General features: G+C 37.1%; 1 protein-coding gene across 2 annotated transcripts in view; it reads left to right on the forward strand.

Annotated features, from left to right (window-relative positions):
* The window catches only part of KCNH8 (potassium voltage-gated channel subfamily H member 8), a 200,447-nt gene that overhangs the window by 155,713 nt on the left and 19,516 nt on the right, over positions 1-25,218 (forward strand). For both annotated transcript variants that reach the window (XM_086614330.1, XM_086614332.1), the window contains 4 exons: positions 458-657; positions 2,756-3,005; positions 7,520-7,734; positions 24,767-24,805. In XM_086614330.1, coding sequence (XP_086470456.1) covers positions 458-657; positions 2,756-3,005; positions 7,520-7,734; positions 24,767-24,805 — 704 coding nt within the window. The remainder of the gene's footprint in view (positions 1-457; positions 658-2,755; positions 3,006-7,519; positions 7,735-24,766; positions 24,806-25,218) is intronic.

Raw genomic sequence — 25,218 nt, forward strand, 5'->3', positions numbered from 1 at the left:
TGTTCCACTACACATGGTCCCCATTAGTAACTGGTTTTGTGAGTTCTCTGAAACGTATTACATTCTATGTAGTTGCTAACTGACCATTTGATTGTAGTTCTCATACTGATTAATCATTTCTCATTATTTCCTGAGCATGCCTGCCTACATGTGTTCAACTGTTTTCTTTTTCTTAGACTATGAACTTACCTTGGCTTGGACATTCTTTTGCTTGGTACCTTCACTAGATAGCATCAGATATGGTTCCATCATGACTGTGACTGCTAGTGGCACAAAAAATGGACATGAATTGTGTGAATACTACTATATATTACTTATGGAGTCTTGTATTCAAAAGTTTTACTATATGTATCAAGTAGGAAACTGGTTTTCGGTGAGGATTCTGTTTATTTTCTGTGTTACTTGATAGTAATCAACAAGTCACTTCGCACATGCACGTAATTTCTGTCCTCCCTAGCTCTGATGCATGCCTTGGTGTTTGGCAATGTGACTGCCATAATTCAGAGGATGTACTCCAGATGGTCCCTTTATCACACAAGAACCAAGGATCTGAAGGATTTTATACGGGTCCATCACCTGCCACAGCAGCTAAAGCAAAGGATGCTCGAATATTTCCAAACCACGTGGTCTGTTAATAACGGAATTGATTCCAATGAGGTAACCAAACATGGGAAGTTGTGTGTTTGATGGTTTTGACTGTGGACTTAGAGTTGGGAGGGGGGAAGCGGTAGTTTTCCATTTGTGATGCTGTATTTTGTGTGAAGTTATATATAAAAAAGAATATGCCTAAAAATAAAGCTGGGTTATCCCAGGAGGAGGATACGCTATTGAAAAATCCGGTTTAGGACATCATATCATATATTAAAAATTCAAAGTCTTCCATAATTCTGAAATGCTGAAGAGGTATTAATCAGAAAATTTTGGATGAATCCAGCAGAAACACCTCAGTGAGCAGTTTTGCCTTTCAACAAACAAAAAATCTACTGGGTTTGTAAAGTATTTTTTAAAGGAAGGACTTCTTTACTGCTCTTTCCTCCCTCCTTCATTTTCTTTAATTCTTTGCAATACTGTAAACAAGTGGTTTGGCCTGAATTTTCATGCTATTCATTTCTCCATGTTTTTAAATATTGCAGAATGTGACTGTTCCTTGCAGGGGGGTTGGACTAGATGACCTTTGAAGGTCCCTTCTAGCCCTAACGATTCTATGATTCTATGAGGATGAAAGCAAAAGACAGATTTTTGGTCTTGTCTTTACTTGGTTCTTTTAAATGATTTATTGAGGTTGTGTATTACTATACTCCAGAAGAAATAATGGCTTCTGTCTGCTAGAGTGTTATTTGAATGAACCATTCCCTTCAGAGTTCTTGTTATATATGTCATTATAAAACTCAGTGGCTTCTAAAGATAATGTGGAAATAAGCAGAAAGATTTGGGTTTGAGAACATTCTTTTCCTGATAAATCCTTTTAGTGGTGTGCACAGCACAAAGAATGGGGTTTTCAGCAGCATCCTAGCAACAGAAGGAGCCTAGTAAGATTTACAAAGGTACAAAAACCACTTAGATGTCAAAGCTTTCCTAGATTTAGTTAAGGATCACCTTCAGCTTCTGTACCTTCTGTACCTTTAGTCGCACAGCAAATGAGTGACTGCTGTACTACAATAGCAGCCTCTGGAGAGACCATCAGTATTTCATGATTTGCCTCCCATGCACAAACTGCCTTGTCTAAGCCCGCTTGGTCAAGTGTTGGCTGACTGTACTGCTCAGTTGCCAGAGGACCATAAACTACAGAGAAAACAATGCTTGTGGGCTTGCGGTTTGCATGGTCCAGAGCTCTGCCAGTAGACAGGCAGTATATTCTGCATCAATGGGACTGACACTTGAAATGACTTAAACATTTTTTTTTTTAAAGCTCCACCTGAAATTTTTGTGGTACTGTGACAAAAAGAAACATGGTTTAGGCCGGTATACGTCATTCTCAGAAGACTGTCTCTGAGCAGAAAGGTGCTTCTCTCAATTTTGCTGTTCTGCAGCAGACCTTTTGTAAAACATATATAGATATCATTAAGTGTTGGCCAGACTACATCGGGAATTCGCCTAAAATTAAGACCAAGGAAAAATAGGAAGACTTTTAGTCTCCATAGGTCTTTTAGTTTCCATAGGTTCTTCCACTAAACATACACCTTAAGTCCATTCTTTTCCTACCTCTCTTTCACTGTCCAATTTCATCAATTAAAATAAAACGCCACACACCCACATAAAAAACTTAGAGGGTTTTTTGAGTTATTTCTCTTCCAGTCATTTTACCATAGAAGAAGTAAACAATATAGCCTATTGATGAATTTTATACAAGAATTTTAAAGAAAATCTGAACTAAGTTCATTTTTGCTGGTTTCAATGTATATGCCACTGCATGAAGTGGTATATACCTGAACAGACTACTGTGTTCTAACAGCTGGTAAGAACTTGGGCAAGGTTAAATTGTGCTTTAGGGGGAATCCCTGCACACAGTGTTGTTGACTTTTTCCCTTGTTTTTGTAAAAAGGCATATTTTATTCATGTTCTTCCTGGAATTTATCAGTGCAAAGATTTATTAAGACATAGCACTGTCTTATCAAGGGGTAAGAAAAATCAAAGGGAAATCTTTGCATCAGTATGACGTGTGCAGCACTACTAAATCAGATCACTTCTGCAAAAGAAGAAACAAATTATTTACACTTTTTCTCTTTTTTTCCCCTTTTTCTCTTTTTTTGGACAGCTTTTAAAAGACTTCCCCGACGAGCTACGTTCAGACATCACCATGCACTTGAACAAGGAGATTCTGCAGCTCTCCCTTTTCGAGTGTGCCAGCCGCGGTTGCCTCAGGTCTCTGTCTCTGCATATCAAAACCTCGTTCTGTGCTCCTGGGGAATACCTCCTCCGGCAGGGAGACGCCCTGCAAGCAATCTACTTCGTGTGCTCAGGTTCCATGGAAGTGCTGAAGGACAGCACGGTGCTGGCGATTCTTGGTATGCTCATAATCCTAGCTTCAAAGAAAAATGGAATGGTCCCTCAGTGTAGGAGGACCTTCACTACTAACTGTTGGTTTAAGCATGTCCCAGTAGTCTGATGAGAAAGAATGAATTAGATTTTAATTTGGTATTAATTCCTATGGCCATCCCTTATTTTTTTAGTTTAAACTTACTTATTTTTTTGCCCTAAGGATCTTTCAATTTCTGGAGTGTTAGCTGTGCAATATTTCACTTGTATCTTGATTTTCTTATACTTATTCTCTCTCCTTTGCTTGTAAGAAAGTACTTGCTAACTTTCAACAGCTTGCTTCTTTCAACTAAATTCAGTTATAGTATTGACACCTCAAAGGACATCGGTTATTTGTCTCTAAATCTTTCATGAAAACGAGTAGCCAGGCAGTGCTCCCACTAATGCTCCTAAATGAAAGAAAGCAATGTGAGCCTACTCTCATTCTGTGATGAATGCATATGAATACCTCTTGCAGAGCAGCTATGTGATGAAGAATGAACTTTGTTGGCTTTGCTCCCCAAAGAGTTACTTCTTCAAGATAATTGATACTGCCAGCAGTTATCTGAGTATACTAGAACAGAGAAAGGCCAAAAGTTCTGTTCTAATAAATTTCATTTAGTTACTGTTTGCTAGATGGCTGTGTTGACTTATCTAGGGTTAAGCATCTTTATCTGTAAATTTCAGTGATTGGCCTCAATCTAATGCCTACTAAAGAGATTCACTTTATCTTCAGCTAAAGGATGATTAGACTTGTCTGAGTTAATGTTTATAATATTTTTAATAGAGTAAAGTATCAAATGTTACTCTAAATTTAAATAATTATTTTATTTTAATACCTCTTTAGATTTAAATGTAGTCTTCTTTCTAATAACTTTTAATCCTCTTACAAAGCAGAGTTTAAAAGAACATTTCCTCTTTTGCTTTCCTTCCTGTTTTGTGGGATTGCACTAGACTGTTGATAATGCAAGCTTCTGGTCTTCTGTAATTGAATTTCCTTTATTTTACTAGCATGCATTTGATTGGGCTTTTTTTAGAATAGAAACGTGATACATGTCCTATTTGTTTCATAACTCTTTAATTCCATTAGATTGACCGTCTACATCACTCCATCACTCATTTGTAATTAGGAAGTTTTACAATGCCTCGATTTTATTGGATCACATATATTAAAGCTATAAAATATGGCTTAGAAAAAACATAGGCTTAAATAGAGCAAAAGGTCAAGAGCTGCGCACATTGGAACTATGATTTCATTAATGATTCCAATTTCAGGCAATTCTGAAAATGTTAATGAAAGTATCATTGTGTAGCAGTGACAATAAAAACAGTAAGAAAGAGATTAGTGGATTTCTGAGAGAAGTTACTGAAATCATAGTACAAAAACATAAACAAAATGCAATGAAATAATGTTTCACTATAGTGAATGGGAGCTTCATCATTTAAACCTAATTAACGTCAGCAGCAAACCTGTAGAACCCTACAAGAAGCTGTTACATCATGTGATGTAAATCTGAGAGCAAATTTTTCCCCGACAATGCTGTTACTCACAGTTCCCAGACCACTATTTTATAATTCTGGCATGATTCTAATTCTAATGCATTTGGTTTTGTTTCTCACTAACAAACAATACAGCAACAATACAATTAAAAGCTCTGATTGAATACAGCTGTTCGGTTCCTCTTGAGACTATTACTTGGTATCTAACAATGACAGTTAGGATATTTCTTATAGGAAAATATTTTTTAATGTGAAAGTTATGTACTGTTTGAGCATTCATCTTAGATTTGTTAAAAAATATTCACCATAAGTAATTTAAAAGATATCCATACAGATAATAAATTTATAACTTTGACTACATGTCCCAGATATATTAACAAACAGATGTGTCTGCATAAACATTTATAAATAAGTTTTTTTCCAATGAAAAAGGAAGAAAGAGCGAACTACTAAGAATAACTTACATGATTCTGTTTATGTAACAAACGTTGATATTCAGGGTACAATCATTTCACTGCTGCAGTAATTCTGCATGAAACTTCAGCTTTCTACCTACAGCCTTTGCTACATGATTTTGATTTTAAAAGAAACATACATTAGCATTACTGTATCAAATGTAGTGTCTTTCAGTCTGACATTATTTCATCAAACACTGTGATTACAATCAAATACTACTCTAACATTTTTTCCAACTTATTTATGCATTATACTGTTTGTATGCCTAAAAAGTTTCTAATTAAGATGGTTAAAGATCAGTTTTGGTATATTTGAAATATTTTTTTTCCCTTATCCTATTTACACAGCCAGCAACAGATTAATATTGCCACCCCTCTACTTAATATAATCAAGGAAATCTAAAGAATTGTTGATATTTACAGTAAAAAGTAAAAGTGAATTATTGCTTAGTTTCACACTATATTTGGTTTTGTAGGCATTACATGTGATGCACAGTGACAAATGTTATTGTCATCTATCAGATTTACCTTTCCCAGATTGACGTAAGCTAGTACTAGTTCCCATTTATACTAAATGCAATTTTTACAGACTCCAAAGTAGCATTAATGTATATATATTCCTAGCATAAAAGAAAAATCCCTCCCTATGCTGGGTTTATGGTAAGCACCTTTGAGTTGTTCAAGCTCCATGTAAAGAGAAAAAATTATAAAGTATAAAACTATCTTATTTAAGAAGCTTCAGGGATGGTTGGCTGCTTAGTTTAACTTACTTTTCAAGTACACCATTTCCTGCGTAATGACCAGTTGGAATTTCATGCTGGGTAAATTTTCAGATTTTACAGTCTTCACTTATTAATCACAGAATAACGTAAGATTGAAAGGGACCTCTGGCACATACTCAGCCCAAACCTAATTGAAGCAGGGTCAAATTAGCTCAGCTTGCTCAGGGCAATGTCCAGGCAGGTTTTGAACATCTCCAAGGATGGCAATTCCACAGCCTCTCTGGGCAGCCTGCCCCACTGTTTGACCAGCTTCACGATGACTTTAATTTCCTGATTTCTAATCACAATTTCTTTGTTACTGCTTGTGCCCAATACATCTTGTCACACTGTGCACCCTGAAAAGAAGTTTAGCTCTGTCTTTTCTACACTTTTTCATTAGGCTATTAAAAAGAGTAATAATGCCTTTTCTTCTTAAGGCAGAACAATACCCAGTTTTTTCAGCCTCTCCTTGAACATTATGTTCTCCAGTCCCTGATCATCTTGGCGGCCTTTTCTGGATTCGCTCTAGAATGCCAATATTCTGTCTTGTACCAGGAAGCACAAAACTGAACAAGGTACTCCATGTATGGTCTGACAAGTGACAGAGGGCAAGAGTCACTTCCTGGGACTTGCTGGCTACACTCTTGCTAATGCTGCCCAGGATGTTCTTGGCCACCTTTGCCGCAAAGACACATTGTTGACTCACGTTCAGCTTGTCCAAAAGAATCCTCAGGTCCTTTCTTACAGAGCTGCTTTCCAGTGGGTTAGTGCCCAGCCCATACTGCTGCAGAGAGGTTTTCCATCCCGGGTTCAGGACTTGGCATTTATTTTTGTTTAATTTCATGAGGTTCCTATCAGTCCTTTCCTAATTCATTGAGGTTCCTCTCAGCCTTTTTCTCATTCATTGAGCTTCCCCTAAATAGCAGCTTTGCCCTTCAGCATATCAGCCACTCCCCCCAATACATTATTGCCCATAAACTTGCCAAGAATTTGCTTCATCACACTATCCAAGGCTTTAACAAAGACAATCTGCATTCACTTTATAGAAGACCTCTAGTTTAATGATTGGTCTTTGGACTTTATACCTCAGATCAGATGTTTATGGAAGCTTTTCATTAAAAAATTTTTGTGCTCTTCAATATCTGGTCAGTTGTGGGTTTTAATACATCCATTATTCTAGGGCAGTCTTGCCCATAAATGAAAATATAATGGCTTAAGAATTCACTCGGTTTTCTTGACAGGCATGCCATGAAGCTATACATCTGTTAATAGCCTGTACAACTAAGATACATCATGAAGTATAGCTATGCAGCCATAGCTATCATACATTGCAAATGTTTTGCAATCCAAACTCTAAGTAAATGGGTCATTTGAACTGATGATCTGTACTTAATTGTGTCATTGTTAAAATGTTCTCTTAACACCTGTCTATTCTAACAAAAAAAAGCTAGAAACATAATGTTCACTTTTTGAAATCTAAAATTGCACCTGCTATTAATTACCAGTATAAATCCGAACTTTATACATATTTACTTGATCGCTCTCCTAAATCAGGTAGTTATTCTTCTGGAAATTAGTCTTTGTACCTCCAATTAATTGCATATAAGATCGCACCTATAAAAAAAAAGACAGCTTTTAGACAAAGATCCTTTGGAATATTATTAATTAAACAATGCGGTAGTAACAATGGGATTTAAGATTTAGCAATTATATTAAACAGATTTACGATTCAAAAAAGAAGTAAAGTATTCATGCTTTGAAAATTATTAATATCATGTTTTCTTTTAGGTAAAGGAGATTTAATTGGAGCAAACCTATCCATTAGGGATCAAGTTATTAAAACAAATGCAGATGTTAAAGCTCTAACGTACTGTGACCTCCAATGCATTATCCTCAAAGGTCTCTTTGAAGTTCTTGACCTTTACCCAGAGTACGCTCACAAGTTTGTTGAAGACATCCAGCACGATCTCACGTACAATCTAAGAGAAGGCCATGAAAGTGATGTAAGTATCTTCAAATGTCTCTGCAGCTATTGTTACCTTTAAGATGTTTCTCGTACTTTATTTAGCCAGTTCGCATAATTTTGTCACAGTAAAGAAATAATACAAAGATCACATTAAAAGGACCAGTCATTCAATTTGTTTGATAATTCAGTCATTACCTATATGAATCGTTTATCAATTGATCAGATCATAAACAGCGAACATGATCTCTGCTTCTAATTTTTCCATAGAAAACATCATCTATGAGACACCATTCTTTAATATTTTGTCATTTTTACTTATGTTTAAAAATAATGCATATTTATGTAAAGCATGTGTCCAAATAAAGGTATTTAACTATACATTTTCTATAAGCTCATGTGGCAGCATAATGAACATTGATTTCATAGATCACTGATTATCATTCTTACTTAAGGATGTCATTACACACATTCAAAACGAGAAATGGTTGTCTCTCGTCACATTGCAACTAAAATGTGTTTTTCCATTTACATGAGCAATTTAATGTGAAATAACGAGAAATTCCAGATAAAGCACAGCTGAAAGATTTCAGTATAGACTTACCAAAGTGCTTTCACTGATGTTATATGGCAAGTATTTATATTCAGATTTTCATAGTGAAAAGTTTTTATGACAGTTCTCCTTTTCTGACTTAACCATGTGAGCATACGAACATAGTGACAGCCAAACTTTCAGTTCAGGTATTTCTGTTTGTATTGTGCTTCTCCTTACAACAGAGAGAACTAACGTTGAGAGCACATGACTGGGGACAAGGATACTATCAAGGCAGGGGACGAATGTAATGCCAAGGAAGCGTAAAGAGCAAAAAAGGTTATCTGTTTGGACAGACACCACAAAGAGCTACACGGCTTAAAAACTCCACACTCTGTGTGGCTGTTATCCATGTAGTATAGGCAGACACTCACTGTTATGAAGAGTGGGCTGTTGCTTGGCTGGTTTGTGAAGAAAAGTGTCAACGGATACCCTGTGTGCATGCCACTCCAGCACTACCCCTTCCCTGCATGCCCCCCTCGCACGTGTTTCTGTGTAGACAGTCACGGTGAGTTCTGCACTGCAGCAGTCACCCATGGAGCGCATTGCTGGCCTGAGGAACATTTAGGCTGATAGAACTGTTCTAATGCACGCAAGAACAGTGGGCCAAAGTCCTCTTTCAGCTGAAACACTCAATGAATGGAATATATAGGTTGTTTTTTCTATGTAAACTTCTTACTAGGTGTAGTTTGACGTAAGTATTTCCACAGCAATGCTCTTTAAACAATTGCAGTAGAAAGGTGGAAACACCTAAATGCAAACTTGTAGAGAAGAAAATAATGGGAACATCTTGTTTGTTTATCTCTTGAAACGTCTCTAGACTTCCTGCTGCTGAAGAGAGCAGCTGAGAGAGTACACATCTGTTCTGAGAGCTTAAAGATTAGTTTGTATAACCAACACATTTTCCTTGGGGAGGAATGCTTAATCTGAAAAGGAGTATAACTCCATGTAAAGATAGGGTTTGAAGCTGATTGCATTCTCCTCTCTAGTTTTGTCATGGACCTCGATAAACCTCCACAATGTATTGCTTCTTGTTTTTCTGTATGATGAAAAATCTGGGGATCAACATATTAGTTGCATCCATCTCCAGATTCATAAAATTAGGGACAACTCTTCCCAATTAGAGTCATCTAGGTGATGTACAGACTCTCTGCTGAGGGCAAGCCTACACCCTCTCAAAGGTGAATGCACAGACAGGAAAAGAACCTTCTCATACTTGCTGTGAAAGATGGGATTTAAAGCAGTGCAGGACATAGCAAAGGACCTTTTCTGCTTTAAAAAGAAATATATTTACAGAATTTGTGAATACACACTGTATTTTCATGGAATAACCCATTCTCTTAAAATGGAAAAAAAGAAAAAAGATCCTGACATTAAGTAGCATTCAGTGTCATAAGCATCTATGGAGAATCCAAGGCAATTTATCGTTGTGTCACTTTCTCCTCCATTCTCAGGTTAACTATGCCCTCCCAGAAGTATTTCTCTTGCAGCAGAACTAACCTCAGTCATGTGCATCTCATTTCTGATCCAACCATTTTACTTATCAATAAGGATGAAGAGCAGGAATAAGGTGGCCAAAAATTGTACCACCACAAAAAGAAGGCTCACCAAATGAGGAAAGATGCCTATGGCAGTAGTAAGTGTGCCTGGTCAACCACTTGTTTGCTCTGCTTCACCTAAAAAATACCAGGTGTTCATGAATATAACTTGCATGCAGAAATTAATTATCTGATGGTCTACTCTCACAGAATAGTAAGAAAAAGGTTTTCAGAAGTACAATATGACTTTTTTTCTCATATAGCATTATTTTTTGGTAATGGTGCTATGGGGGAGTCTTGCAGCTTTGACACTGTATCTTGCACACTCTCTCCCTAAGGGAGATTTTACTTTTGCATGTGTCTATAACTTCTGCAGCTTTGTGGAAATTTTGGGGTTGGAAAGCTTTTCCATAGTTAAATAGCAAATTGATTCATTTGAATAAATCAGTTTCTGTCTTTTTCCTTGGATATTTTAAATGACTGCAAATTTGCAACTAGATGTGAATTTAATGCTTTTGAAAATAGATCAGTAACAGTATTTAGAGTCAGATGAAATGCAGAGTGAAATAGCATGAATTTCCCCACTATGACTTGTCAAGTGCTTTCAGTCCTGGCCCAAAACGCTAATGCATTTTCAGCTGCAGTCCACCAAAAATACCTTAGGTTGTAGATTTCCTAACACTTTAAGCCAGCAGAAAGATGCAGTCCTGGTGATCCATTATCCCCTTCCTTAAGGTGTTTGAACCAACTTAATATATTTGAACTGAATTAAAACTAAGCGAACCAAAAGGGCCAGAAGTCATTGGGAGTTTCCCAGTTCTGGAGGGTCAAAGTTGGATACTTGGCACTAGATAGTGTAACTACCCTAACTACACTGAAATCTGTAGGAAAACTTTAAATTTGTTTTCTTGGTTCATTTGCAAGTCTGTCTATATAATGATGTACTCCATCTGCATTAAAATCCAAGTAAGGCTTAGCGGTGGAAAAGGCTCCAGGACTTCCTTAGCTATGTCACTTTTCAGTAAAACAAGAAGAGAGCTGTAACCAGATTTCCCACTAGTAAGTAAAAACTGTAGCTGTCTGGTTGTAAAAGATTGAAAGCATTGTTTAAGCAATCTTGGAAGAAAAGCTCAGGAGATTTTAACTACAGGAGCTGGCAATCATCTAACTATTTCAGCCTCTAATGAGTAACATATAGAGAAAAAGACACAAAAACAGGGAGATAAAAGTTTCAGTGGTTCCTCATGATAGCTCTAAACCCAGCAATCATTAAGTGATTTAAGATTATAACCGTTAATGTGTGTGCAATCACACTAGCAGTGCTATTATGCCAACCTGTTATATATTCTCATCACAGCAAGATGCGAATTAGAAAAAAGTCTTTATGATGATTATATGTATTCTGTCCTTTACTTTCTTTGCTGAATTTTACTCGAGAAACTCGTAACTATTTTATAAATGTACATGATTTTAGGACAGTTAGGAAAAGCTAATCTGTTTGGTAGCTGATGTTGTGACATTAAAACAATTCATAGAATCATATGAATTCAGTCATTTGGGTGTTTCAACCAATTTTTCTAGGTCTGTGACTATGATGACATAGTCATGAAATAATTTGCTAAGTGACACAGATTTTGACACCCCCTCACCCCACCCATATAATTTTGCATTGTATATTACAGATTGCATATATAGCAGGCAGTGAGAGAATCAGATACTTGGTTTGATAAAGATAAGCACTTGTGAGAAGGTTCTTACAACATATAATATAATTATATGAATGAAACTGGAAATTATTTTGCTATCCACCATCCCTGGAAAACGTGCTATTTTACATATTTAGAGAGAAGTAGCAGATGTTCATAACTCTGAATAATCCTATCAGAAACTCGGAATAGGTAAATATTTGCACAATATCTTTGTGGGCTTGGTAACAGTTTATTGTTTCTGATTATTTCTTGTGTCTATGTAGAAGTGTCTACAGTGTAGACATCATTATTCATCAATAAAAAAACAAAGGCTCGTTATACCCAGACTGATACAAAGAACAAGGAGGCCTCCTTGACGCCTGTGCCATCTCTCAAGCTGTAATGAAGTCCCAAAGGAAGATAAGACCCATGCGGGCACAATTTTGACTCACTAAAACACTATGCATATGTGTCATTTTCAAAAAAGAAAAGATGATATTCCAGAAGATTCAAAAATCTGTCTTTGCAGATAGGACTCATTATTACTTTTCCTGTTGTAGCCTTAAAAGTAGTGTTCTGCCTCTTACAAGAGCTTGCCCTCCCCCTCTCACGAAAGGAGGAGAAGCTACTCTCTTTAAAATGAAAATACTCAGTCTCTGAAGCAGGGGAAAGGGCGGCTTTTGCACGGTAAATGAAACATAATGACAAAGATTGCATGAGAGGAGTGCTAGGTTATTCCTTCAGTTTGGAACATTGAGTGTCTACTGCAGCTTAGCCAGGCTCCTTGATAATAAAATAAATAAATAGACAAATAAATTTTAAAAGACAGCTAAGATGCAATAAAAACAGAGAATATTTTTCCCCCCAGAAAGGCATTGTCTGACAAAACGGGGCTTAATTCTTGTCCTTTGGAGAGGCTAGTGTTTAGAATTTATTAAATTTTAATGATTGAGTTGTGGGGGGTTTTAATATAATAAAGCTCAGGTTGCTATTAGCAATACCAAACAAATTACAAGGGATGCTCCTGGGTTTCTACTGGGAACTGGCCAAACCAATTGTTCTTAAAGGTGAAAACAGCTCCTAAGCCCTGAAGCATACAACAGGGGGCACAGTTGGGAAGAAAAATATCTACAAACTCTAATCTAAAATATATTGAGGTTTCTGTTTCATTCCACATAAGCATTAAACAAGTATTTTAACAGCATACATGTAATTCTACCTTATTTCGTTTTAATTGGTTTATTCCAATTTTCGTTTATATTTCTTTATGCCAACTGGTGTTATAGCTCCTGTAGCCAGAAAAAAGGATAGCAAACAATATTTTGAATGGAAGCACAAAATTCAGCTGAAAGTCTGCCTAGCCACTGTCTGTTTTTCAGCTAGTTGATTATGTATTTGACATACATTCGTTCTTGCCTCTTTAATCATGCTTTTTCTAGATGTTCTAAAATAGGTCTGTTGAATTTATGAATGCTGCTTTCCAATACAGTAATAACTCAGAAGGAATTTTCTGTTACATATTTGATAATCTATTATGAATCAGCAATGGAAACAGCATAACATTTCTGATTTTTTTAATGTGTCTTTATTGTTCACATAATAAAATCTATTTTTCTTTAAAGAAAAAATCTAAGTTATCTTATTTGCAATTCTATTAATATTAAGGAAAAAAATAAGCTTTTTTTTACAAAATAGTTGCTTTTAATTTTGGCAAGTGTTGTAAGATAAGAAAACTTGATAGGAACTTCAGTCACATAATTGCTTATTGATGTGTTTGACTTTCAGAGTCAAAAAAAATCCTATTTCTTGAGTGTTACCTATGTGTTTGCAGAAAAACCTATTCATTGAGAAAATTAATTTGCAAACCAACTTACTACACTGCTACACTTAGTCATAATTCCTCCACCTCAGCTTAGATCATAGCTCATCCTGTACACTGCAGGACAATCACAGGTTGCAAAATATTTTTCATAACAAATAATTTCCATAGAAGATTTCTAAAATAATCCCAACCTTTCTAATAAGGAAGATTTTACCACATTACTCAGCAGCTATGTAGAAAGAAGTGGCTTACCTTAGAAAATTAGACATTTAAAGTAGGGCTGGATAACTTTGAGGAAACCTTATCATTTTTAAGCCAACTTACAAGCAGTTAAGCATCCGTGTTGTCAGTAGCTCATCTGGCAGAAGATCGTGTACTATTACTGCAGATATAACTCGCCAGTGTTTACTCTCTGTGGCACAGTAGGTATAAATCCTGCAAAACAGGAGACCAGTCAATGGTAACTTTTGTGTTTCTATACAAGCATTACTTACAACAGGTGGAACAGAGAAGTGAATAAATCACCTAAAGCAACAGAAGTCTAATAGTTTATCTGCATGATTATTCTGAAAAAAAAAACAAAACAAAACAACAACTTTGATTCCTGTTTGTTGTCTTTCTCTTTAGTCCATGTGCACTTGGCAGCCACGTAGAATAAATTGCCATCGTTCTATTAGAGATCCTAAGTGACTGATGGCTGTGCATCTGCTGCTTTCTGCCTGTCGGCCACCATATTTCCGCTTCTCCTTTACACCTCTTTTGATATGAGTCGGAGTCTGCAAACTTCTCAGCTGTTCAGCCAGTTATAGTATAGGAATTAAGGTTCTCTTCATACTATCAAAAACTAAAATAATTTTAAAACTGTGACCATATACTTAACGTTGAGACATGGCTGCTGATGTGTTCACTGGAGTAGGTATCTTACCTGCTTCTGTGCATGGACTACTATGCAATCAGTGCTGCTGTGAAATATCACTCAGTGCTCTTTCATGTTTTATAAGCTACTTAGAGAGAGGGAAGAAGGGGAAAAAAAATTCCAAATGGTCCCAGAAGCATGAATGAAAAATCTCTCTCTCTCCCCCCTCCTCTCCATCTTTCTAAAATAAATTGCCCTATTGCTGAGCAAGACAGCACTCATATGACATCACTGACACGGCTCAACTTCTGTATTTCTATGGAGCAAGTAATGAGATTGTGCAGCTGGAGAAGGGCATGACTACTGGCAAAAAAAAAAACCCAAAAAACAGAGCAGTTCCTTCACCTGTTTTACACTTAATTTCTGATTTTAAATAAATGAGAAGCAGTGTAGGAACCTCTCAACAAGATCTTTCACAGGCTTCCTACTAGTATTCATGACAGTAAGCATCTTTTGGTGGATCTTTGGCTATTTAAGGTGGATGCTAGTTTCAGATGAATGAGTCTGCTGCAATATCCTCCTCCCTGTGCACTGTTACAGTCAGTTCTTCCTCAAATCCCTCAACCTGGCAATTACCTGCTTCACTCAGCAAGGGAGTGGGTCTGACCTGGAGCTATAGCGCGAGTCGGGTTTCACTCCTTTTGGTTGTCTGATAACTCATAAAGCTTGTTTACTCACAGTCATCAGTGAACATGATGCACGGAGCCTCCGAGCCATCAGTTCACCCAGTACTCCTCAAGACAATCATCTCACTATTGTGTTTCTAATATATCCTTCGATACGATACACTGCTGAGAAATAATGCAATAAGGAAACATGTAATTCAAACAGGACAGACTAGCATGCCTTTTCTCTTGCAGGCTTGGTGGCCTTTTCCATTTCTTTCCTAGTATCTTCACCTGAATAATTTTTTTGCTGGTATGCTCCTGTTTCATTTCTGTAGCCTTCAGTCATTCTAATACTTTTGAAAATAACAACACACAGTCACCTATACTGTCTGTTCTTGTCTCTCTAAGAGTTTATTTTTCTGATTTGGGGTCATATTCCAGTTAGAAGATTCATCCCACAATTTATTGATGCAATTATATAATCTTTTCCATTGATTACTTTTTTCATTAATTCTTGTGTTTTTACAAGTCTCTTCCATTTTATGCTTAAAAAAATATAGACAACTGGCTGTAAGGGTGAATCCCATGATATGTTGAAGAGGTCAGAGAGGAGGAGAGGAAAATAACCCATTTAGCTTTGTCTGAGAATACATTACATATATGTGACTTGTCTGAAAATTCTTACCCTTGGGATCACTCTTTTGTTAATGGGTTAAGAGACGGGAATTATGATTATTAGTTATACACTATTTATAACAAGTTTATTCAATGCATGTATGTAATCAGGATTTTCACAGTTGAACCTTAGCACTTTCTTGACAAATACAAACAATTATTGTAACTAGAATTAAAACCTTTAAACAAGTGACAAAATTTTACTTCTAATTTTAGCTTTTGAATCATTTTGAACACTCTCCATTCCCATTCATTTCACTTCCTGGGATTATTGTGTTCTGCATCAGATTATAAAGCTTAACCAGAGGGTTACATGTTGAAAAAAAAAAAAAAAATCCAGGCTAGTAAAGCAGCTTATTGATGTTTTTAGACTGTGGTATGAGGAGGGTACAAAACATTGTGTCAGAATTTTAGCCATGCAAAGCTCCTGGCTTTCAGAGAGTATTGCTTTAGAATCTAACTGTATTTCTATTTTAATTACATAGGGATGCTAGATGGTAACTTTTTCCAATATGCTTCACTATGCCTTAGGAAACATGATAATGTAACTTTTACAATATTATATCTTTTTCTCTACATCGGAAAAAAAGGAAAATAAAACTCATCCTAATATATATTAACCTTAAAATGATATTAATTTAGAGGGTGGATTTTTTTTTCCATAATTGCTTTTATTCTGCATTAATACAGCAACAACCAGATAGCGACCTTAAATTTAGAAGCATTCTTACAGTAACCTATCCATTTATTATTCTGTGTATGGTAAGACTGATTTAGGAAGGAAATGATAATAACACAATTTCTTCTATGAGAACATTAGTTCTGAAGGCACAGACTACCTTGAGATGCAATGAGCATGTCAGACTGGCTTATATGGCAAGGTTCCTACATCACTTGCAGAGTCATAACCTCGGGATACATGCTTAAATGTGTGAAATCAAATATAATGTAGTCTTTGAGCAAACTATTTATAATCAGTGCAACTTGTGTATCAAGAAGGCATGCTACATGAATACAAGTATGCGTTCTCAATTTTATAGAGCTGATAACATTTTAAATGCAACTTTTTTAAACATCATAAAATAGTAGAATAGCTGAGGTTAGAAGACACCTCCGAAGATCATCTAGACTCATCTCTCTGCTCAGATACAAAAGTATATAAAAATGAAAAACAAAAATTATTTATATACAAATGCAGTATAAGATTTTACTGATATAAAAACAAATATAGCAAGATATTTTTCTTTTTAATCATCCGTACCTTCACTCTGCAAATCCGGAGCTAGAGAACCTGCCTACATAAGTGTAACTAGAGCTCTGCTGAAAATGCAGTCCCTACCTAAGACACATAGATCACTTTTTCAATGTTGTGATAAATAGTAACATGATTGCAGTAACAAATATTTACATACGGTATATACAGATAAACCATATATACAGTATGATACTGCGTATATAGTGAGTGTTCAGAGACAGGCTCCATTGATAATCACACTATGTCTATTCCTTCAGTAAAACTGGGTTTGGTTTTACATCACGGTACTTCAAAAATTGAAATAATTTTATTCACTTCTTGAGTGTCCATGTTGTCTCAGTTTCTAACCTACGCAGAACTTCTTGAGTAACAAACTTGTCAAGAACTACAAAAAGCTGCATGCTCAGCTTGTCTGTGTTATGCATATATAGAAAACACAAATTGCATCTCAGGGGAAGAAAATTATCATGGCTCTCTTACCTAACAAGGTTATATATGTAGACTTCTGCAGATATCTTCACATGCCAGGACATGGCTTCTTGCCCTGAGGTGAAATCATGCAAATCGCTTTCACAGTTACTGTTCGTCTGCTGCCTTCCCCAAAGTTTTAACTCTGAATATGTCTAGGAGATAGATGTGTGCTCAGTCTGCACTTTTTTTCCTTGTGGGAGAATTGACTAGAGGTTAATCTACTGATCGAGTTGCCACCTAAAGCCCAAAATATTCATTATTTAGAAAAAAATGTTTCTGAGAAGAAAAACAAAACAAAACAAACAATAAACAAACAAACCAGACTTTAAAATAAGAAAACAGATTATGTCTGTCTCTGCTGCCTTCTTTGTAGGGTTTATTCTGAAAGCCACATAAAGCTGGACTTTCTTAAAAATTCTCCACAGATAGGTTGCTCTCCTCAGTGAGTCCCTTCTTGTTAACACTCTTCCCACTGATTTGGCCTCTAAGTGCTGGCAAAACAGCTGGGCAACATTAGACAGGCTTGGAAATAAGCAATTGGCAAGTAATAAAAGTCTCTGGGAGAATATTTTTCAAGATGAACTTCATTGTCTTCCTCTTTTCAAGAAAACTTTCTCTGAAGTTGGATACACATATTTACATTAAAAAGTAGTATGAAGTTTCATTTAAAGAAAAAGCTAACAATACAAACTTAAAAGCAACTCTTCCACAGTATCTACAGCTTCCAGTTGCAGTGTCTAATTGGATGTCAATCCACAGGGCCAGTCCTGCAAATATTTCTAGGTCTGTGTGAAATCTTAGAGTTACATGAAGTTAAGCATATAACTTCTATTGCTTTGAAAGCTGTTAGCATTCATTGTAATTCTATTAGCATTATGTAAATCTGTACATGACTGTAATCAAACTGCAGGAATGTTAAAATGTTTTCTCCACTCTGTTGTCTCCAGTAATCTGCAAGCTTTTCCAAAACTGCAATCTCCCAGTGCAAGGTACAGTCAGTGCCAGGTCTATAGTCTAACAGTTCCTCCTTTTGTCTTCTTTTGACCTTACTGACAGTTTCTTCCTTATTTTTTTTTTTTTAATTCTTATTGGCACCAGATTTATTATGAAAGTGGTATGTTCAGAACAGTCTGGGACTCTATTTTCTTCTCCTATTTTGGGTTGGGAAGAGGGAGGTAGGAATATAGAAGTGACAAACTATACCATCTACGTTTATCATTTATTCTTGATTTAGAGCACATGACTGAGAGGTTAGTTTTTGTTTCTGTGACATCTTTTTAACATGAAATGCAATAGATCCTCTATTTATAGTGAAACAATCAAATATTAAAAACTTTCTAATGAAACAAAAAATGAAAACATTCTAATGAATGCAGTGAGATTAACATCCAGGTTTTAAAGAAATACATAAAAAGTAAACTTTTAATACTAAATATAAAAGCTTATGTGAGAAATTTGTATCCAAGAAAATATTCATTTGCAAAAAAAAGTATTCAAAGCTAACCACGACCAGCCAGTTATTGAACATTTGTCCTAACTCCACAGACTGCAATAATTTATTCAAAAAGTAGGAATAGTGTGAGATAAGGACTTAACAGAAGATTGCAGAGCTCATGGCAATTCACAGCTATTAGTCACCTAGGATAACATACTGGTGACAGAATCATAGAATCATAGAATGGTTAGGGCTGGAAGGGACCTTCAAAGGTCATCTAGTCCAACCCCCCTGCAAGGAACAGGGATATCTCCAACTAGATCAGGTTGCTCAGGGCCTTGTCCAACCTGGCCTTGAACGTCTCCAGGGATGGAGCATCCACCACCTCTCTGGGCAACCTGTTCCAGTGTTCTACCACTCTCATAGTAAAAAATTTTTTCCTAATATCCAACCTGAACCTACCTCCCTCTATTTTAAAACCATTACCCCTTGTCCTATCATAACTGGCCCTCCTGAACAGCCTCTCCCCATCTTTCCTGTAGGCCCCCTTGAGGTACTGGAAGACCGCTATAAGGTCACCCCGGAGCCTCCTCTTCTCCAGGCTGAACAGCCCCAACTCTATCAGCCTGTCCTCATAGGAAAGGTGCTCCAGCCCTCTTATCATCTTCGTGGCCCTCCTCTGGACCCTCTCCAACTGGTCCATGTCCTTCTTATGTTGGGGACTCCAGAACTGGACGCAGTACTCCAAGTGAGGTCTCACAAGGGCAGAGTAGAGGGGGAGAATCACCTCCCTCGACCTGCTGGCCACGCTCCTCTTGATGCAGCCCAGGACGCGGTTGGCCTTCTGGGCCGCAAGAGCACATTGCCGGCTCATATTGAGCTTCTCGTCCACCAGTACTCCCAAGTCCTTCTCCTCAAGGCTGCTCTCGATCCAATCACCACCCAGTCTGTATTTATGCCTGGGATTGCCATGACCCAGATGTAGGACCTTGCATTTGGCCTGGTTAAACTTCATGAGGTTGGTACGGGCCCACCTCTCCAGCCTGTCGAGGTCCCTCTGGATGGCATCCCTCCCTTCCAGCGTGTCAACGGCACCACACAGCTTGGTGTCATCGGCGAACTTGCTGAGGGTGCACTCCATGCCACTGTCCACGTCACCGACAAAGATGTTGAAGAGGGCCGGGCCCAACACGGACCCCTGAGGGACGTCACTCGTGACCGGTCTCCACTTGGACATTGAGCCGTTGACCACTACTCTCTGAGTACGGCCATTGAGCCAATTCCTTATCCACCGAGTGGTCCATCCATCAAACCCATGCCTCTCTAGTTTAGAGAGAAGAATGTCGTGCGGGACAGTGTCAAAAGCTTTGCACAAGTCCAGGTAGATGATATCCATTGGTCGACCCTTGTCCACCGATGCTGTCACCCCATCATAAAAGGCCACCAAGTTGGTCAGGCACGATCTGCCTTTGGTGAAGCCATGCTGGCTGTCACCCACCACCTCCTTGCTCTCCATGTGCCTTAGCATGGTTCCCAGGAGAATCTGCTCCATGACCTTGCCAGGCACAGAGGTGAGGCTGACCGGCCTGTAGTTGCCCGGGTCCTCCTTGTTCCCTTTTTTAAAGACGGGGGTTATGTTCCCTCTCTTCCAGTCATCGGGGACCTCGCCAGACCGCCACGACTTCTCAAATACAATGGCCAGTGGCTTGGCAACTTCATCCGCCAGTTCCTTCAGGACCCATGGATGGATCTCATCAGGTCCCATGGACTTGTGCACTTTCAAGTTCCTCAGATGTTCCCAAACCTGCTCTTCAAGTACAGTGGGCGGTAGCTCATCCTCACAGTCCCTGCTAGTTCTTTCCACAGCTTGGGTGGTAAGACAAGAGGCTTTATCAGTGAAGACTGAGGCAAAAGAGTCATTGAGTAACTCAGCCTTCTCTATGTCGCCGGTAACCAGAGCACCATTATCCTTCCGGATATTCAATATACTCTACAGAGTAAGTAGGATCAGAGAATGCTGAAAGCATCTGCTTCCACAAAATGCATTTTCTTTATCCATCCATTAAGCAAGGGAAAGAGATAAGAATAAATTTGAAAAAATATAGGAACAAGCCAATGAACTATGGAAAGCCTTAAAAAGAAAAAAAAAGAATGAATAAATAGCTCAGTAAATGTAGATATGAAACAATCATATCTAACCTGAGAAACTCTTTGTGAATGATTGAGTCCTTTGTGATTTAAAGGATTTATGATATTTCATTGAAAAATTTCCTGATTATGGAAAACTGAAGCCTGAACACATGTGAGGCATTAAGCTTTTCAGCTGTACGATAATCCCTTGTTACGTACTTGTATCTTTTCCATTACCATACACTAAGTTTGCAAAGAATAGAACACATGGCATATATTCTGTTTTTTCTCTCCTACACTGCCAATGCTCCTAAATGGGTTTTTCCTGTTTCCAAATGCTGACTAAGAACGTTAATATTCTAGTTTGATTTCAAATCCTTTCCTAAAAGTGTATGTTATCCTTTTGACTCCTCAAATACAAAGAATTATTTATATATGTTAGGATTCAAGACTTACAAGCAAATCAGTGAAATTATGTTTCTATTTTTGTTCCTACTTCTCGTGAAGGCAACAGGAATCTGGCCAGTAAAAGCTGATAACATTCGTTTGAGCCCAAAAATGTAAATTTACTTACCTGGATGTTTAATGTGTTAAACTTAAATTCAGCTGCATCTCCGTATTTCTTTTTAGGGTTTTATCATTGGAATTCATCTTGAACTATTGTACAGCTAATTACCTGGATTGCCCACAATTCCTGGTAGAGAGCCTTCTATTAAAGACTACTGTCTCTTGACCCTGGAAAAATCTTCAGATCACTGGCTTTTGGCAGCAAACTGCCAGTGTCTTTAGATAGGGAAATGTTCTTTTTGTGCTTGTAATAAGCATTATAAAGATTATTGAATTTTTAAGCTCTATATGATAATATATTAAACAATTACAAGGTTATAGACTTAAGATTACTTACATAAAAGAATTCTATATGAGTCTGCTTTTGATATATGATCTATTATTGTTTTGCCTTATCAAATTAAATTTAATAGCTGGTTTCACAACACACAAAGGGATACCAGGGCTGAAATTAAAAATTTAATTAGACTCATTGACAGTATTTTACATAACTCACGCTAAGATCAGTCTTTTTGGTTGTATTTCCTAATGCACAGAAGGGGAAATACCTGTGGTTTTTCTTTCAGCAGTCCTTATCCTTTAACAGTTGTACTTCCTTTAAAAAGAAAAGCATGCAAGCTATTTTTCATCCTCTTTCTTTTTGCATCAAAAAAAAAAAAAAAATTTATAGACGTCTGCATCAGTGTATTGCCCCAAATAAAAGGTTTTAGTAAATCAGAAACTAGGACAGATTATTATTTACTCTGATATTACATTTTTACAGAGATAAAGCTATGTGCATGGTGAGGTCTTTAAATTTACTGCCCTTTGACTGACTTTGTCTATGCTCTTGTTCATCTTTCCTTTTCTCTATGAGAGTGGTATTTTTGCAGAGAGAGAGAGAGAGAAGAGAGTAGCTGGAGGAGGTTTAAAAGCAAAACTCTTGAGAGTTCTTTCTGGTCATAGATTAATTACAGTTTCTTTTACCAACTTTCAACTACCAAGCCATAAAATCCAGACCCCTGTTTTATGTGTGCGAGATACAGTGTTCAAAGCTACAAGCAATAAATATGGCTGCAGTGTATTAATACAGAAGCAACTACAATGCTCTTTACTATGGGCTCTGTGCTATAGAAAAGCTAGTTTATAACTCCAGAGTTTATCTAAAAATATCAATTTGTTCAGGGTGAAATTGTACCCAGTGGGTTAAAGGGGTCAGTTTGGGGAAATGGAAGAAAAAACTCTGATGAGTAGTTTCTCACCTTACATTCTCCCTGTTCATACCTAGCCTTTTCTGCTACCCTTCCTCCCAAGGACGCTTCCTCCTCTCCCTGAAAAAAAAGCAGCCTGCCTTCAAAAAACCCTTTACGTTTCTTTTGGTGAGGTCATAATGCAACAAAGTGCTGCCACTAACCCTGTGTCCTCTGCAGTTAGTTTCTCACTGCTGCAGTGACCAGCGAGGGTAACACTGAGAGCTGAGGAGGATTGATGGCTGCAGTGGCTGCTGGGTTGATGGGCAGCAGAAAGGTTCTGCAGCCAGAGGACAGTGTTACCAACTGGTCACAGAGCTGAAGGCCCAACCCAGCTGAAACACCCCAGTAGGGCCGTGGGAAATGCCACCATGATATCTAGGAGACACCCAAATAATGACTACTTCGTCTCTGTTTTCAAGATGTACAATCAGGATTAACACATATGCTCAGGAGGAAAAAAAAAAAAAGTGAGGAGAAATCTTTACCTGCATGACAAACTACAAAAGACAAGTCACTTCTAAAGCCTTCAGCAGGCAAATTCATACATTCTAAGATCTTTTTTTGTGAAGCTGCTAATGTTTGGGATTGGCTTGGTGTTTTAATTAAGGTTGCTATTTAACATTCATAATGCACCTGTGCCTAGAAGCCAAGCAAATCTATGCCCCAAAATTCTGGGCACTGTTGTAAATTAATCTTCTTAAACATATGTGCAAAGTGGGCCATTAGTACTTTATAATTCTGACTTAAATATTTTAGTACATTTCCAGTTTCCTGTTCTCCTGAATCTTGATAAAGATGGTGTTTCTTCAATTGGCATAGATTTCAGTATCTGAGATGTCATCTTCTGCTGACATCATCTAGTACTTTATCTAATTTAGGAAGAACACAGCAGTTATTTTATTTACATAGCCTAATTATTATTGCAGTTGTTCTGTTTGGCAGTTATTAGAGTGTTATTGCTAAATTTATTGATGCACCTGCTACTGGCTTGGCTGTTCTGGAGTAGGATTTCTACTTACACAAACTTAAATATTGTGTATTTGAAAATTATACCACTAGTAGTACTGACTTTTATGAGGAACTTCAAAACAGTTTTAGGTTACCCTGAAAAAAGAAGAAAAAAAATAAAGAAAAAAAAACAAAGAACACAAGTATTTTTTCCAAATCTCTGCCTAAAATTTCTGTATTTAGGAGTTCTGATGACTTTTATCAGACTTTTATCAAGTTCCAGTTACTTCCAGAAAGGCTTAACTTCTTCTACCTGAGTTTGGAGAAAAATAAACTGATACTACGAATTTAAAATTGATCGATGTTAAACACTTTGTATCTTGACATGTGAGTTTAGGAAAGCTAAAAATCACTTCTGAAAATTCTACCTGGCAGACTAAAATTTTCCTATAAATACAGCATGTAGGCTGTCAGAGACTTGCCCACGATTAAGGTGCGGATGTTCGAGTAAACAACAGAATGTTCATAACAGATATTATTCAGAAGTTGCAGTGGATTTTATTAGAAGTAGTTACACACTAAACTTGAATGATTTTTTTCTTCTTCCTTTTCTTTTGTTTTGTATTCTGTTTAATCCAAGAAGGGAAAATGTCATGGCCTTGAATAGCTGTTAGGCACATATCTCCCTCAGGATTATATTGGTCCGACTTGCTTCAGTCCCATGACTGCCTTTGAAAATTCCCAGAGATGCTACAGTTAGTTAGGACATCCACATGTAAGGACTAGGCTGTCACACGAGCCAAAGCTACAAAGAGGTAAGGTCAAAGCAGCGCACTGTTCTTGCATGGGTTTGCATCACATCAGCACTGAAACCCACCAGGCATACTTTCACCCATCGACATTCATTCACAGGTTTGGAGCCTTGACCCAACTTTTTCTTAGAGAAAAATGTAATTTTTGCAGAAGCTATCTTTTTAATAAAAATAAAACAATTTTTTTCTCACAGCATATTTCCAGGGAGTGTTCTTAGTTCAGTGTTATGCCACCATTTAATTTAATATAGCTATGTTATCATGAGATTCTGTTCTTGTATCAACATAAGTGTTTTTGTTTAGATGTTTGTGTGCTCTTGCAAGCCAATACTGTGCAGATGTATATATTTTGCTACTTTTTTGTTTTGTGTTTTTATTTTCAGGTAATATCAAAATTATCAAACAAGTCTACACTATCTCAGGTATGTTAGTCACGTTTTAAATATGCCAAGCTTGACTTTGAAACATACACACGTTTATGGCCAGAACAAAGACAGAAAAACTCCAACTGACTTCCATGGTTTCAGAATGAAACTTTAAATAGCATCCTGCAGGTAGATCTGACACTATCCATTTTATGAGTAACATCTTATGATCTTTTCTTCCAGGTGCTGGATTTGAATATCTTACTATAGCATCTGCATTTTAAATACACGGTTACCCAAGCCAAATTTTTGATTACGGGTAATGCTCATTCTCTGTAGAGTATAGCCTGCATCAGTGCCAGGTCCTGCACAATTTGATCATCATGATAGCCTTCAGATGACTACTATAGTTGACAATAAGGCTACTATATTTTATATAGAGAGGTCTTTTGTCACTGTTTTATATTCTT

The sequence above is a fragment of the Tauraco erythrolophus genome, chromosome 7 (assembly GCF_009769465.1).
Source record: "Tauraco erythrolophus isolate bTauEry1 chromosome 7, bTauEry1.pri, whole genome shotgun sequence".
Lineage (NCBI taxonomy): Eukaryota > Metazoa > Chordata > Aves > Musophagiformes > Musophagidae > Tauraco > Tauraco erythrolophus.